General features: G+C 52.4%; 1 protein-coding gene across 1 annotated transcript in view; it reads right to left on the bottom strand.

Moving 5' to 3' along the window:
• DNMBP (dynamin binding protein) overlaps positions 1-14,082 on the bottom strand; it is a 33,670-nt gene extending 19,588 nt beyond the window's left edge. Inside the window, exons 1-4 of the mRNA XM_058810242.1 lie at positions 14,029-14,082; positions 5,698-5,877; positions 3,354-3,476; positions 873-2,804 (exon numbers count right to left, since the gene is read on the bottom strand). Coding sequence (XP_058666225.1) covers positions 873-2,804; positions 3,354-3,476; positions 5,698-5,842 — 2,200 coding nt within the window. The 5' untranslated portion in view covers positions 5,843-5,877; positions 14,029-14,082. The remainder of the gene's footprint in view (positions 1-872; positions 2,805-3,353; positions 3,477-5,697; positions 5,878-14,028) is intronic.
• Positions 14,083-15,512: the final 1,430 nt, after the last annotated feature.

Below are 15,512 nucleotides of genomic sequence, written 5' to 3'. Positions count from 1 at the left end.
GGAGAAGATGTATGTGATTCCATCTTTCCATTTGTCTACTGTAATATCAAGTGTAGCATAATTTACAGCATTGATCTTTACATGGCATCTTCAGGTTTCAGAGACCAAATGTGCTGATATAATCATGGGAAATTCCTCTTTTCTGAGTAATTTTTTTCTGGGGTGCAAGAACAAAAGTCCCATTTTCAGCTACAGATATGCCACAATTGTAAGCTCTTTGCTGCTGTTACCAACAGAATAGTCCTATTTCCTTGTCCTGGACTTAATGGATGGCAGGAGCACAGGGGCAGGTTTTACTTTTTGCCCAGTAATCCATCCCACTCCCAGGTCAGGTTCAGTCCCCTTCTGTGCACCCCTTCTCATACGAATAACAAATCCCCACAGGTCTGTATCAGTACCAGAGCAGAAAGCACAGGAAACCCAGTGCCCTGACAAGTTAAGAGCAGTCACAGCACAGACATCAACTCAAATCTCAACTGCAGGACCCCCAGCCTTGAAGTTGCTGCTCACTCCCCTACAGATAGAGGGGATGAGTCAGGGAGGTTGGAAATGCAGCAGTAGTGGTTTTGCTTTTCATCATGGACATACTGGGAGTAGATGAGATGAAAGCTCTGGATGTATGGTGGGGCTGGAAGAGATGGGACAGTTGGAAGAAAAAGGGGGTGGGGAAGATCAGGGCAAAGGGATATTCAGAGAAAGACACAGTGATTCCCCAAGGCAAAATCATGATGATATATACTGCAACAGTACTTACAAAATTATCAAAATCAAGAATTAAAGGGTATAAAAGACTGCCTTCAACAGTGTCTGTAAAACAGTAGAAGCACCTGTGCTCCTGAAGCATTCCCCATCCCACACTGTTGCAGACTCACCTCTCAACTCCTGCAGCTCCATGCTGAGGCTCTCAATATTGGAGTCACAGAAATCAAGGTTCTCCATGGTCTCTGCTCTCACCAGCTCATCCTGCTGCTCCTCCAGCATCAGGCTTAGCTCGGCACGGGTCTTGCTGTATGCCTCCAGATCTCTCTCCACCTCTCCAATTCTAGTCAGCAGGATGGAGCTGGAGGAGGCTGATCCTACCTGTGTCAAGTCCTCACATCCCTCCTCCAGCCGCTGCTCTGGGGTGCTGGGCCGAGGCTGTGCAGGGGCCATGTGTTTCCGCTGGTTGCTGGGTGGACGCCGGGGCGCAGGCCGGGAGGGTCTGACCGAGAAGGACAGAGCCCTGCCTTTGGGCACCTGGCCACCCTGCCCTGTCACCAGGCTGCTGGGCCGAGGAGGGGGCGGCCTCAGGGCCCTTCTCCTCTCTGCCTGCCTGGAGTGGGACACAGATTCAGGAGACCCACGGACAATGTCCTTCTCAGAGCTGTAGTCCAAGATGGAGAAGTGACGGGAGACCTTGTCCTGCTCTGCACCAGTACCAGACAGGCTCTTCTCAAACTGGGCCAGCTGCTCCGTCAGTTTGGAGTCCAGGTCCGTGCAGCTGTCCCCCTGCACTGCAAGAGGGCAGCACTCCCCCAAGCTCCCAGCCCGTGTGTCCAGGCTCACCTGGGCACTTCCTAAGCTGGGACAGGGCTTGGACGTCTCCAGTTTACTGTCCATCCAATTGTCCAGGTCCTGGGTCCTGCTCTGGCTCTCCTGGGGCTCAGATGCTGCCCAGCTATTAGTGGATGAAATCGCTTGGCTCCTGCAAGGATTTTGGGGGAAGTGGGGTGCCTGCAAGGGTACAGTGGGGCTGTCTCCATCATGCTTAGGGAGGGAGTGACAGATTTCTGAGTTTCCTGGGGTGGCTGAAGTAGTCCCTCCAGGTTCCAGCTCACCTGCTTGGCCAGGCCTGTTGCCCTGTGGGGGAGGCAGCTGGGCAGAGGGGTGAACGCCATTGACTGACTTGGTGTGGTTAGAGGGGACTGAGCCCACCATGCCTTCGGGATGCGGTTCTTGGTGTCCTGTGCTGGGAAAGGCCTGGTGTTGTCTCAAGTCAGTGCCAAGAGGATCCTCTGACCTCTCTGCCTTGTGAGACAAAATGGTGGCAGGCTCAGGATCTGCAGCCAAGCCATCCTCCTTTTCCCTGCTATCTTTCTGGGGCAAAGGAGGAGTTTCAGAGCAAGTGATTTCTGGATCTTGATGGGTGTTCAATCCACAACTGCCTCCACCTTGCAGATCCCCAGCACTCACCTTTTCCAAGCAAGCCTCAGAGGCTTCCAGCCTCACAAATCTGTGTGGAAAGATGCCACGTCTTCCTCTCAGCTCCCCCTCCAGCCAGCCATCCTCCAGAATGCCTACAATCCGAATCCTGTCACCCACATCAAAATCCAGTTCCTTGGACTCCAGGGCTTGGAACTGATAGAGGGCAACACCATAAGTACCCCCTGGCTCCTTGTCATCTTTGTGGGGCATCTCTACTGTCCCATTGGTGTCACAAGTCCCTGTGGGCTCTGGATCCACTGAGGTTCCTGGTGCTCGCAGAGGAGTAAGCAGTTCCACAAAACCCTCTGGGAAGATGCCCCTGCAGCCTCTGAGCTCACCCTCAAACCAGCCAGGCTCTGGGACACCAATAATGTTGATCACATCCCCTTCCCTGAAGTCCAGTTCCTCCTCCAGCTGAGCAGACAGGTCCATCAGGGCCTGGGCTTGGCCCAAGGAGTAGGCAGGCACCTCCAGGAGAGGGCTCTGGGACAGCTGACGTCTCCGAACGGAAAGGCACAGCTCCCTCACACATGATGAGGGGAAAAAGCCCTTGGAACCCCAGCTGCTTCGGCCCTGGAGCCAGCTGGAGGCCAGGGGTCCCCCCAGGATCACCAAGTCTCCTGCAGAGAATGAGACACACCAGTTCAAAACTGCTGTTATTATTGCTTTCCACCTCTTATTCCTGCCTCCACATTTCCCTCCTGGCTGTGGGTGAGGACTGGCACTCTGTTATAGGACAGTGCATGCTGGGGATGCACACAAGCACAGGATGGGATTAAGGCATGAAGTATCAACAGCCTCTTGTACATCTAAGATACACAGCTTGGCTGCAAAGCTGTGCAGGTGCACTGAGGCTTTCATTCTCCCCCAAATGCAAGTCTAAGATTTGGAGATTAGAGGTCAGTTAAAAGGCAATTGTAAATTTACTGTGATCAGGTGATGCCAATTTTTGGAGTTTCATGTGTAATGACAGATCATGAGAAACTTGTATCCAAGTGGCAGAAGCCTAGAGGACCATGGTGGATTTGACATGACCTATGTCATGAGGAATTAGGAGATTCACCTCTTTCTTCTGTCACTCTAGGCAGGATGCTGTGACTAGATTCATCCATCTGGAAGGACAGGTGAGGCTTTTGAGGTGCAAAACAAAGGAAGGGAATGGAGATTACCTCTCTGCAATGACAAGCTCCCTGGCTCTTGAGATGTGAAGTCATTGGTACAAACAAGCAGTTTTTCTCCCTGCTTCAAAGGGGGAATATCCACAGGTTCAACAAAGCTGCTAGGAAACTGCCCTAAAAGGAGAATGAGCTGTCAGCAATGAGTCTTTCCTGTGACCCTCCACCATTGCCACCCTCCTTCCAGTTTTTGGGATCTATTCATCTCTGGCTAAAGGAAAATACCCAGTTACCCTGGGTGCCTCAATAGCCTGGTGGAAGAAGAACGAGTTTGGGAGCCAGGAATTCCTGGGGTTTTAAGTACTTAAGAGCTAACAGAGAACAAAAAGCTTTGAGCCCTTGGCTCACTCCAGGCAACCACAGGCTGTGTGCATTGCTGGGACTGTGCCATCAGCATGGAGCTTCCAGGAACAGACATCCTGGGTTTTCTCTGCCCTTACTGCTTCCTTCCCAGCTCAGACCCATGGTGAGGACTAAGGGATCCAGCAGTGCTGGATCATGGGAGCAGTGTCTTGTGACTGGGCAAATCCACTTGGTGCTCCTTCCTCCACAGGGCTTGGCCCCTGTGCAGCCTCAGCACAGAATTCAGGCTGCCACCCTGAATGGGATGGCCACACCTGTGAGTCACAGGCTCTGTCACAGCTTCAGCACTGCTGGGACTCCAGGGACATTCCCCACCGTCATTCTGAGGATCTGTTTCACCATAGCACATTTGTTGGCCACCAGATGATACCCATCAGATACTAATTTCAGCCCTGAGAGCACATGACATGGCAGAGCCCACTGCAAAGGCCACTAAAAATGTATTTCTTATATAATTTGAGGCAAAGGGATATGATGAAGTATGGGCTAGTACCACACTCAGCATTGCCTCTGGGTGACCAAATATTTTCTAATAAAACCTGGAAACACCATATCCTAGACACCCAGAGCTTCACACTGTGTTTAGGCAATTTGACACTTGCTATTCTCTGCTGCTTCCTTCACAGTTTTAACCAACTCTCTTTTTCCTTATCTTAGTTTCCTGCTTTGTACATGGAAACAACATAATGCTGTAAGAAAGGAATTACTGTACATGGAGTTACAGTAATTATTCCACAGAGTAATGAGTACTAGGCTGCAACACCTCCACAGCTTCTATTATAAAGTGCTTTTTCAATTCCCTATAACTTTAACTTAGAAAGCTGGGCAGAAAACTACAACAGCTGTTCCAAGGGAAAGCAGGAATGCAATTGGGTTTTGAGATAAAGGTCACTAAAAACATTCAGTTTGACTGCAGCATGTTTCTTTATCTTTGAGCTATGACACACATCTGTTTCTTATTCCTTAACAGCTTCATCTTCCATACAACAACCTCACCAGTTATGCTGGGAGACAAAACTCTGTTGAAAACTGCACACATAATCCTTGCCCAGTGACTTCAGCCAGCAGCAACAGGGTCAGGCACATGCTCATTCAATGCCACTTATCAGTGACATGGAGCACAGGAGGGAAGAGCTCCTGTCCACCTTTGCTTCAGACAGTACACAGCTTGTGGCAGTCAGGAGAGACCAGACTGCTGCTACAATAGCAGCCCCATCTCTACAGCCAGGGATGAAATCAGTCCCACCCTCTGCTGAAGACAGAGGCAGGCTTATGCTTTGAAGTGGCCTGGCTTTCATCTCCCCAAAGCTCACACATCTTCTTAACATCAGGATTAAGATGAGAAAGTGCTGCCTAAACAGAGACTATGAGGCTCTTAGTGTTTCACTGAGAGCATTCTGCTGCTTCAGAGGTTTCTCACACCCCCCTAAAAGTTTAAGAGACTTGCACACCATTCCAGGCACCAAGATATTGATGGCAATTTGTGCAGGAAGATGCTTTGAAGCAGAAAGGAGGAAGGGGCTGAGTCAGAGGGCTTAGGGGGGACACATGGTCACTGTTGTTCTACCTCCACTGACAAGGTCACTTGGACTGGTTTCCAGAGTGGATGCATTTCCACTCTGAGTGCATCTGTTTCCTTTCTCCCCTTCCACTGTCACAGCAGGTCAGCACATAAGCTAGCCAGGAAATGGGCAGTCTCTCCACAGAGACTGGAACAACCAGTATTGTGAAGCTCCTATCTCCTTAAGAACTGACTCTCCACTAACCTCTCTCAAAAAACAACACACAAGTCTGAATACTTGACACAAAGCTGGCAGGAGACCAGTGGCAACTTGCATTCTCAGTCCCAATCCAAGCCCATGAAAGATTCAGTAAATCAAACGAGGTCCTTCCCCACCAAGGGAAGACGTGCTCATGGAGTGCACATTTAGCAGGCACTTGCACAGACCCAGGTACAAGCACTTCCAGCTCTTACCTGTGACACCTTCCTTCTTGCCAAGGAGCCAGAACTCGTCCACCACAGCCAACACCTCGATGACATCTCCCACGAAGAGGGGCAGCTCTTCAGAGACGCTGGGACAGAAATCAAAGACTGCCCGCACCACGGAGCCAGCCTCCATTGTCGCAGGGTCTGAGGGCAGGTCAGTGCCTAAGGCTGAGACAGAGAGAAATTTGTCAGCACCCAGAAACACATGAAATTATCAGAGATAAGCCCAGGAAGTAAAACCCTTCCTGAGAACAGAGGCAGAAATGCAGCCCCCGTGGTCTAACCTGCCTTGTCCCACCCCTGTGGCTATCTCTGTAGGATCATGTGTTTGTGTTGCAAGAGGGGGGACAAGCAGCAAGAAATTTGGAAGTGAATTCCCGTCAGGAAGGAAGCAGGAGGAGGGGAGGAAGCTCAGCATTTCCCTGACATGTGGGGCACAGCTCAGCCTGACAGGGCCTGGTGGGCAGCCAGCACCACTTGCCTGCACGTCCCACCACACATTTTCTGGCAGGATGGGCACAGGAATCCCCCTCTCCATGCCACCACTCAGGGCCACAGGAACTGCATGCTGAACCAGCACCACAATTCTGGCCCAGCAAGAGAAGAGGCACAAAGTCCACTCAGGCAGGATCATACCACCATCCTCATTCTCAGACCTGACTGGAAATATCCTTTCTGCCTTCTAGGTACCTGGCTCAGACATTCCCTGGGTGGCCCCACCATTGCTCTAGGCAGAAGTCAGACTGAGATGAGGGTACAGACCTCATTCAAGGTTCTGGGAGCCAAGGCTAAAAATGCCTCCTGGCAGGAGACTTGAAAGCAGGCAAAGACCTCCTTGTCAAGGGCTATGTCCTGGATCCCCCCTTACTCTGGGAAGTGGCTGTTGAGGACACTCTTCTGTATAATTTCTGCTTTTCAGCCTCACTGTCATGGAAGTACACTGCACCAAGACAGCAGCAGTCCTGCAGCTTAAGCTGCTCCTTTGCCTCCTCCCAAATTCCTCAGGATGGGAACAGAAAGATTCATCCATCCAAAGCAACCAGAATTCCTCACCTTCACCTCAGACCAGCGAGTCTGCTTTCACTTTCAGACCCACTGCAAATGCAGGCACAGGACAGCGCTGCCAACACCTCTCGGCGGTGCTTTCAGAGCCCTGCCTCTGCGACGCTGGGACATCGGCGTTCTCCCTACCAGCGCTCTTGGCACGGGCTGCCTTCCTCCCACATCAGACCCAGCCCCGTTCTGTCCGTGTGGACACACCTGCCCTGCCGTGGGACACGCTCTCCTCCCTCCCCAGAGCGGCTCCAAGCGCACCGGGAGCAGTCCCGCTCCAAGCCGCTGATCCCTGTCCCATGTCAGCCCGGCTTGCCAATCCCCTGCCCAGCCTTGGGCAGAAAGAGAGCAGTGACAACTCCACAAAACACAAACAGACGGCCCCCAAGGGCAAACTTTCCCCGTACAGCCACACACAGCCCACCTGAGCCCCGGAGAGTCAGACAGAGGGGAAGCTAACACAGGCAGGAGAAATATGTTCCCACTAATGAGGTGCCGCCAACTTCCAGCGAGAGTGCCAGTGGGGGATCCAGGCAGGGAAAGGCTTTCTGCTGACGGGACCATTCTGTTTATCCAGTCCGACTCACCTCCTGGGAACAAAGCGGGTTTGTGCTCAGCAGGAACAGCTTCCTCATCACGTCTCTCCCCGCCCCCAGCCATTCCTCTGCTGCAGCCAGCACGCTGTGCCCCTGGCCACCCTCACCTCTGCCATCCTGTCTGTCTGTCACCCCTATTGCTCTCCACTGCCTTCCCCATCGCACGTGGGCTCCTTGGGACACAGGCTGTCCCTTTGTCACCAGCTTTGTGCGGGCTGTACAAACAAAGAGCCCAATATCCAGCAGCAGACAGCACTCTGCCACCAAAAAGAGATGAATGGACTGGAGTGAATCAGGAGCACAAAGAGCTGCAGTTCAGCATAGCAGAAACCCACTGAGGCAGAAGGCGTAACAGTATTAAAAACATGACCATGTGGAGCAAGGAAAAAGATGGAAGAGCTATCAATTAGCTTAAAAATACCAAAGACAAGTAAGGATCCTTCTGCTGTTGAGGTGGGGTGCCTGGGGCGTGCTGCTGCATGTTCTCATGGGAACAGGAGCAGCAGCAGGCACAGCAGCAGCAGCCCCTGCAGGTACCCAGGAATCCTTGCCATACTCTGAATATTCAAATTCACAGCAGCACTGGACAAAGAGGGGAAAACATATTGCAGGCATAATTGCTGCCTTGGGGTAGTTCCTCCAGGAGTACATGATGGTACAGTGAGATTTCTTGTACGTCTTCTGTCAAAAGTGTAATGTAAGAATGGGCAGAGGTATGCAAAGATTACAGTAAGTGTGCTACAGACCCAAACCTGGCTCTGCTACAGTCACTGGTGCTGAGAATGCAGCCCTGCCACTGATCCCACCCATGAGAACAGGAGTGTTCCTTCCTTTAACACACCTGCAGCTCTGGGGACTCATCATTAAAATGTGCAAGATTTTTCAATGAGACAAAGATAGAGAGGGACAGGCAGGACTGCAATAGTTCCAGCATGTATATATTAATTATATAAACTGATTATATTAGTTATAATAAACCACTAACCTACTCACGTCCAAAGCATTCCCTGAGAGGCAACTTGTAAGAAAGCGTGAAGCAACTTCTGAAACTGCCAAAAAAAGAATCCCAACAGGCTCATGTTCCCTCAGCAGTACCAAGAAGAGCAAGATCACTCCCTGACTCCATTGGATTATAGACAGTATGCTCCTGTATTTGCAAGCAGTGAATCAGTCTTGTGGGGCTTGCTTGCTCCATGACACGAATTGAACACAAAATGTTACATTTTCCAGGGCCTTGGCCTTGTCTTACTCCCTGCAGTGCTGCCTGCCAACATTTTCTACAAACCCCCACCTAGAGAAGGAAGCCTCCCAGCATATTCCAGACTGGAAACTTACTAAGTCCAACTCTTCAGGCTTAATAGTGGACCCGACCTTCTTCCAGATCCACCCTAGAAAACAAGCATTCAGCAACAGCTCACGCAGAGACTCCAGAAGGAAAAGCAGACTGCAGGGAGAGCAGGGCTCAGCCTGTGATCCCCCTGTGAGTCACGGCTCCTGACAGCTGGCCAAGCACCTCTGACCTCAAGGATGGGTGATCCCTCCCTGCCAGAGGGAAGGAGGAGAGCTGTGCCACAATGGAGCAAACTCTGTGATTTCAGGCTGGGGGAGCTCAGGAGTGCGGATCGCAGGGCTCCTGCCCCCGCCCAGCAGCAGAGCCGCATCCAAAGAGAGCCTCACTGTGCAAGTATGAAGCTGTGGCGCAGCAGGAACTCGCCCTGCTGAGAACACACAGGCTCTGTCTCACTGCCTGATCCTGCACAAACCAGGTAACGTGTTCCTGGCGCCTGACCACAGCCTGCCTGCTGCGGAGCTCTGCGCCTAACACAACGGCATTGTGCAGCAGGGCAGAGAGTGGATTCCCAGGGCATTAATCACTCCCCCCAGTCTGCAGGCATGCATGCTCAGCACACACTAACATTACCTTCATGGAAGAGTGCTTATCCCATTTTTCTGTTAGCTCTGGAGTGTGGTCTGGTCCAGCGTGGGCTGATGGAAGCAGGGACCAGAATGAAATGATAGCTATTAACTCTGTTACAATATTGCTTTGAGATCTTCAGCACAGACTGGGTCAGCCAAGAAATGGCATTTGCACACAGACTCCGAAAACTTCTTCTATCCCTGCTTTTCTTGCAGCTGAAATTGTGCAGGGTAAGAAATCCCAAATAACAGACCCGCCAGCATCAAATGTAATTGTCAGGCACTTGCTAGAAGTACCATCACTTAGATGGAGGCAGGACTACTAAAGATGCAGAAGCAAGGATTTTAAGCACATAAGAGATAAGGCAGCAAGGCAAAGAGGCCATTTAGGCTGATTACAAGAAGTATTAACAGCCCCAGCAAAAAGGGAGACTCAAAGGGTTTGAGGGCAGCTAATCCACTCCTATCCCAAAGCAAAACAATAACGGATGGATGCCACAAATTAAGCAGCAAGGAAACCAAACTTAACAGGTGCTATTGCCACTTGTTTCTCACTCAAGAAGTAGCACTCTTAGAACTGACTATGGAGAGTATGACTGCACTGTAACTGAAAAGCTAACATTTTACCAAACAGACCAAAAGATGCCATGTGGGCTTCCACAGGCATGCAGGATATGCACAAGAGGGACAAGTGGATTCTTGTCCAGTGGATGTCTCAATCTCTGTAAGAACTTTAGAACCTGCATGAGCAGGTCATATTGAAATGGTCATATTCCCAAAAATGTACAAAGACAAGCCTGTCACAAAATGATTAGAGAAATTAATATTGAAAATATTAAACAAATGCTGTCAGTGATCTTCTTAAAAATTGAAAAACACCTTGCATTTCACCTAGGTCTTTTCATACTCTCTTCCACTCGTTGTAGCTCAGTGTCTGTTCACTGAAAACACAATCCACCCCAGTGACAGAGATACCCCTCAGCTCAGTGCACCCTTCAGCTGCTGGAGGACTGGCTTTGACAAGAGATCTGCTGCAGCTCTTGCTGTGCTCTAGGCTGCAGGATTAGTACCCAGCACACAGTGGGAGGAATCAGCAGTTATGCTTGGCTTCTCACACCATTGTGTCAAGAACAAAAGCTTACTAAGTACACACTAAACATTTCTACCTTTTTCCTCCGTTCCTCCCTGTGTTCTGCAAATCCTGACAGCCCTCCTTCCCTCCTCCATACCCCAATGCATCTGCACAGCCTGCACTGTCCTCATTCACACTTTTAGGGGAGGACATTACCTGCACACCAGCACACCCTGACTGCTCCCACCAGCCTTCAGAGCTGTGGCCACCCCCACTCCCTGCTCAGAGCAGAACATGCTGCTCTGTAAAGCTCCCCAAGGTCCCTGCTTGCCTGCACATTCCTGGGTGGAATAAACAATACCCCGTTGAGCCAGGCTGCCTGGGCCCCAGCTGGAGATGGTGCCAATGCTGGGACTGTGGCTCCAGCAAATGCAGAGCTGATCCTGTGAATCCCAACAGAATGGACAATGCAGGAAGCAGGGCAAACCCCCAGCTGATGGTGCTGAGGAGAGGAGCTTTCTCCCACCAGGGAATGCTGGTCTCTGCAGCTTCTTGATAGGGCATGCTGCTTGTCCCAGCAGATCCCTCAGATCCAGCTGAGCTTCACAAAGTGGGAAACATGAGAGCTCTTCTGCACTCCACCTCCTAATGCCACATAGCTCCCAGGAGGAAGAGGAATCTTCTCACTCTAAAAAGAAATAGCTTCTTTTGCTTTGTCTGTGACCTGATAGATCAAAAATCATTGCTATGAATACATTTTTGGTTGGATCACCGACCCCTGAAGAAGCAGGACTATCAAGTAAAGGGCTGCTTAAGCAAGCTCTGGCCTCCCACCACACCTGTGTGGCACAGGAGCTCTGCAGTACACCACACAAGTCATTCAAACCACTACTTCTCTCCAGCTGGGCTCTGGCTGTCAGTGCTCTCACCTGCTCTGTCGCAGGACGTGTCTGAGGGCAGGCTGGTGGTGCTTGTGTGTTTTAAGAGTGGCGTGGCAAGGAAGCAACAGGAGCTTGTGCTGAGCCAGACAGCAAGCAAATGGAAATGATCTGGAAACTAGAGCACAGCATCAATTTTTAATGCAAAGCAGAACACCTTGCCACAACACGTGAGCAAGATGACTGCGATGGATATTTAATCTCTGGCAGTGGGGAGCCAAGCATACAAGGGCCAGAACACCAGCTTGGGAGGCCAGTGTTTCCCAAATTCTGTATGCTGTGGCAGCACACACCTTACAGGCTGTGTTACAAAGTCCTGTCTTCTCCAACCATGTACCACCCCAAGATACATGGTTGGGTCTTTTCCCAGTTTTGCAGATAGGCTAAAATTATACAACAACTTAGAATAAGGAACAGACAAAACCCCAAGAGCAGAATCACCATTGATGTGCAGTACCTGTGGCTGGGCTACAGGTGGTGAGTAGCATACAATTACAAAATTAGTCATTACACCTTGAGTACATATTCAAAACAAGTTGAACTGGGACTACAAGGACATTCCTTAACCAGTACTGTAGCACTTGATTTTGCACCCTGAACAATATTCTTCAAGATAACTTTTGGACAGAAGCCCATTATGATGCTTTGGGTGGGGAGTCCAGAAATCTGGAAATAACTTGAAATTTTGACTTGGAAACTCTGTTCTTTGCTCACCATGACTCCTGTTCTGTACTGTAACTGCAAAGAACCTCAGTCCTCAGCAGGGACTCTGCTGCTACCTGAACCTCTTCCTTTCAGAGTCCCTGGGTGCTCCTGAGAAGGAAGCAATAAATTTCATCTCCCCACAGAAAACTTCTAAAAATAAGACAAAGTAAAAACGGTATGACTCAGAAGTGGGGTTGAATAATGTGATTAGAAATATACTTTTGCTAGAGGTTGAAGGGAAATTATCAGTTAAGGCAGTGAAGTGCTGAGGTAAGCACAAGTCAGGCTGTCCCACCTAAGGTTACATCACCACTGTCACAAAGTCCATCTGAGGTCACCCACTGCAGGGACACCTCATCTGCACTCAGAACCCCAAGAGGTCACACAGCCATGGTTCCCATGACAGCTGGCAAAGGTGGTGCCCTATAAAGCTCTAAAAATCACTCTTTTCCTCTGCCCCTACTGCTCAGCTCCTCCCATCCCATTATCAACAGTGCTTTAAAACTTGTATGTTCAAGCTAGTTTTTAATGTCACTGCTAATTCTAAGCAGAGCAGCTGGAGAGACAACTGAAACCTTTGGCCCTGAGAGAAGAGAGGATGTCACGAACAGAAACTGGAGGCCAGCTCAGAGACGTGGGCACTCTCGGCGCTATGGAGGCCTCACACACGAGCAGGACGCATTTAGACACTGCCCAGCACGACTCACAGCCAGAGTGAGTCAAGATGAGGGGGATGATGGTGACGTCTTGTAGCACGGTACTGAGGCTGTATTTGGCAAAGCATCTGCAAAACTGCAAATTCTGTATCTATGAACTCTTTCAGATGAAGAGATAAAATCTCAGTGGAAGCAGAGGCAAGGGGAAAGAAAGCCTTTTCAGAAGAAACTGAAAGTTATGGAATAATGAAAAACTCAAAGCAGACGTTTATGCGTATGACACAATTACAGGCTTCCTAGGTACTACAGAAAGAATGAAAGGCCAGAAGTGGAGAGAGAATTTCAAACAGCAGGAACAGCAGCAGAGATGTTTGAACCCAAAGGCCAAATTACATCAATGACAGGATCGGCTGAGGTACCACTTAAGGTCAACAAAGGGACAGCAGAGGAGCAGCAGCTGCCTCTCAAGAGTACTGAGGGTGACCCAAGCTACATCCCCTGGCAGGGCCACTGGAGGAGACACCTCCAGTGTCAAGGCAATGGGGCCAGGCTACCAGTGTTGCAAGAGGAATTTGTTTGCAAGAGTGAAAACAAACAGGGAATTCTTTTAAGTTTCTCTTTTCAGGCTGCCTTGAACCGAGTGAATGCCCTCGGAGGAGCACCTGGGAAAGGCACAGTGCTGCAGCCTTGAGTTTCTGCTCTCTGTGTACAACCACTTGTGCCACCCTCACGGGTGCAAAAACTCCAACTCCCTCTGCCAAACCACCGTGGGACGGCCACATAATTTCTAAAGGGCCAGGTGCTCTCCTGCAACAAGCTGTCCAGGCAACACCAGCCACCATCAGCTGCCTGCCGGCCTGGTGGTGACCACCCGGGTTAGCACTGCCTGAACAGACACGGCTTGAGAGACCACAACCACAAAGTGCAATGTGGGGAGCAGACGGGCGGCTCCCGCGGTATGGCACAACTGCTCCACGCTGCCCAGGCACCCGAAGTGCTCCCAGGGCAGAGTGTGCGCTGTGGGACGGGGCACAGCGAGCACCCAGCTGGGCACGCAGGGCTGGAGGGCCACACGCTGCCCTGGCGCGGCTGGCACGAGGGGAGCGCACCCATCCGAGTTCGCAGCACCCCAGCGTGGGGCAGCCGCCGCCGGCCGGCGCGGCCCAGGGCAGCCCCGGCACCGGCAGCCCCCGTGCCCGCGGCCAGCGGGGCCCGGAGCGGAGGGCGGGAGGCGCCGGCGGGGCGGGGGCCGGGCCGCGCTGGGGCCCGGTGGAGGCGCAGGCCGGGGGCGGCCGCGGGATGGGGGGAGGCCGGCGGGGCAGCGGCCAAGCCGGGCAGCGGGGAGCGCCCGGCTCCCCCTGGCCGCTCCGGCGGGTCCCTACCTTCTCCCGGCCCGCTCCGGGCGCTGCGGCCGCTCCGGCCCTGGGGGTCCCGCTCCCGCCTCCGCCCGCCCGCGGCCGCCCAGCCCCGCCCGGGCCCCGGCCGGCCCGGCCCCCAGCGCCCGCCCCGCCGCCCGGCTGCCTCCGCCCGGCCCGTCCCGGCGTGGTGCCGCTGGGTAGGCGGAGCTGCTCGGCGGGGCTAGCCCGCAGCCTGGGGAGCCCAGGGCCGCCGGTGACGTGCGGACTTCGCCCTGTGCAGCACCGCGCGGCCCCGGGCTGCGAGGCATTCCCCTCGGCGGCCCACGGGGCCAGCCCGCCGCGGGACCCGGCGCCCACCATGGCGTGCAGCCCTCCCCGGGCTGGACACGGCACTCGTGCGCCATGCACCGGGCCAGGCTGCCGGCAGAGCACCCGGGAGCCCGGCGCGGAGCCCGGCAGGCAGCTGCCTGTGCTAACCCTCTTCTGCTTCCCCTCAGAGCGCTGCCGCCTCGCACACACTGCCGGGGCTCCCCTTCCCGCTGTTTCCTCGTGGGAATCTCGCTGCCTGCTCGGCTTTGGCTTTGGCAACCCTGACGAGTGGGTCTACACTGTCCATCTGGTGCAGTCTCAGCTTTGCCGCTAGCAGCCTCCTTGGCTGCTTAGATACATTGTAAGACCGTGCCAAAGCATTAAGATGGAGAAAAACAAATTGCTCCCCAGCAGAAATCCATGACGGAGAGGGCCAGTTTGTGCATCACAGAGGATCTGGCATACAAAGTATAGTAGGTCCCGCGCTGGATTTCCTGGCAGGCTAAAAAAAGCCTCCATGCCCCAAGGGATACCATCCCTCAGCAACACGTAGAGCCCGGAATCTCTAAATCCCCCTGAGCAGTTAGCACTGTTTGGCACTTGTTTGTGCATTTAGCTACAGTTCTCCATAGCAACCACACAGATCTCAGCTTGACTTGCCACCAGCCGGGAGCGGGTGAGCAGAACGCGTCGCACGCCGGCGCTCAGAGTCGTGTCAGTACGTGCCCAGGCTGGTGCCGATTCCCGTTTGTTCTCCTGCGGGGGGGACCCGGACCCACGCCGCTGCCTTGGCACGATGCCGTGGGCAGGGGGCCTGAAGCTGCACAGGTGCTCTATTCCCTGCAGGTGTGGATGCTTGTAGACGGTTTCTTGGTGCTGAAGAATGGACACCAGCTCCTGCCACAGGGCTCTAGATGTCATCTGACCCAAAATTTCTGTTGTTCTTGCCTGCCAAAGAAGTTTATGAGTGTTTTGCATCATCTCAATCCCTTCTGCAGCCTTTCAGGTCACTGCCAGGACCAACTCTCTCTTGCTGTCATTCCCATCCAAGCTGCTTAATTTTTCTTTGAGTTCACTTATTTCTATTTTCCCTTTTCTGCCTCCTCCATGCCAGATACAGAAATGAGAAGGCATTGCATGCAGAGTTCTACCTGCCCTCTTGGTTCTCCCAAGATCCTCACAGTTTTGCTTATAAGAAT

This window comes from Ammospiza caudacuta, chromosome 9, assembly GCF_027887145.1.
Source record: "Ammospiza caudacuta isolate bAmmCau1 chromosome 9, bAmmCau1.pri, whole genome shotgun sequence".
Taxonomy (NCBI): Eukaryota; Metazoa; Chordata; class Aves; order Passeriformes; family Passerellidae; genus Ammospiza; species Ammospiza caudacuta.
Note: the sequence above shows the minus strand (reverse complement) of the source record. Positions and strands in the feature narration are given on the sequence as shown.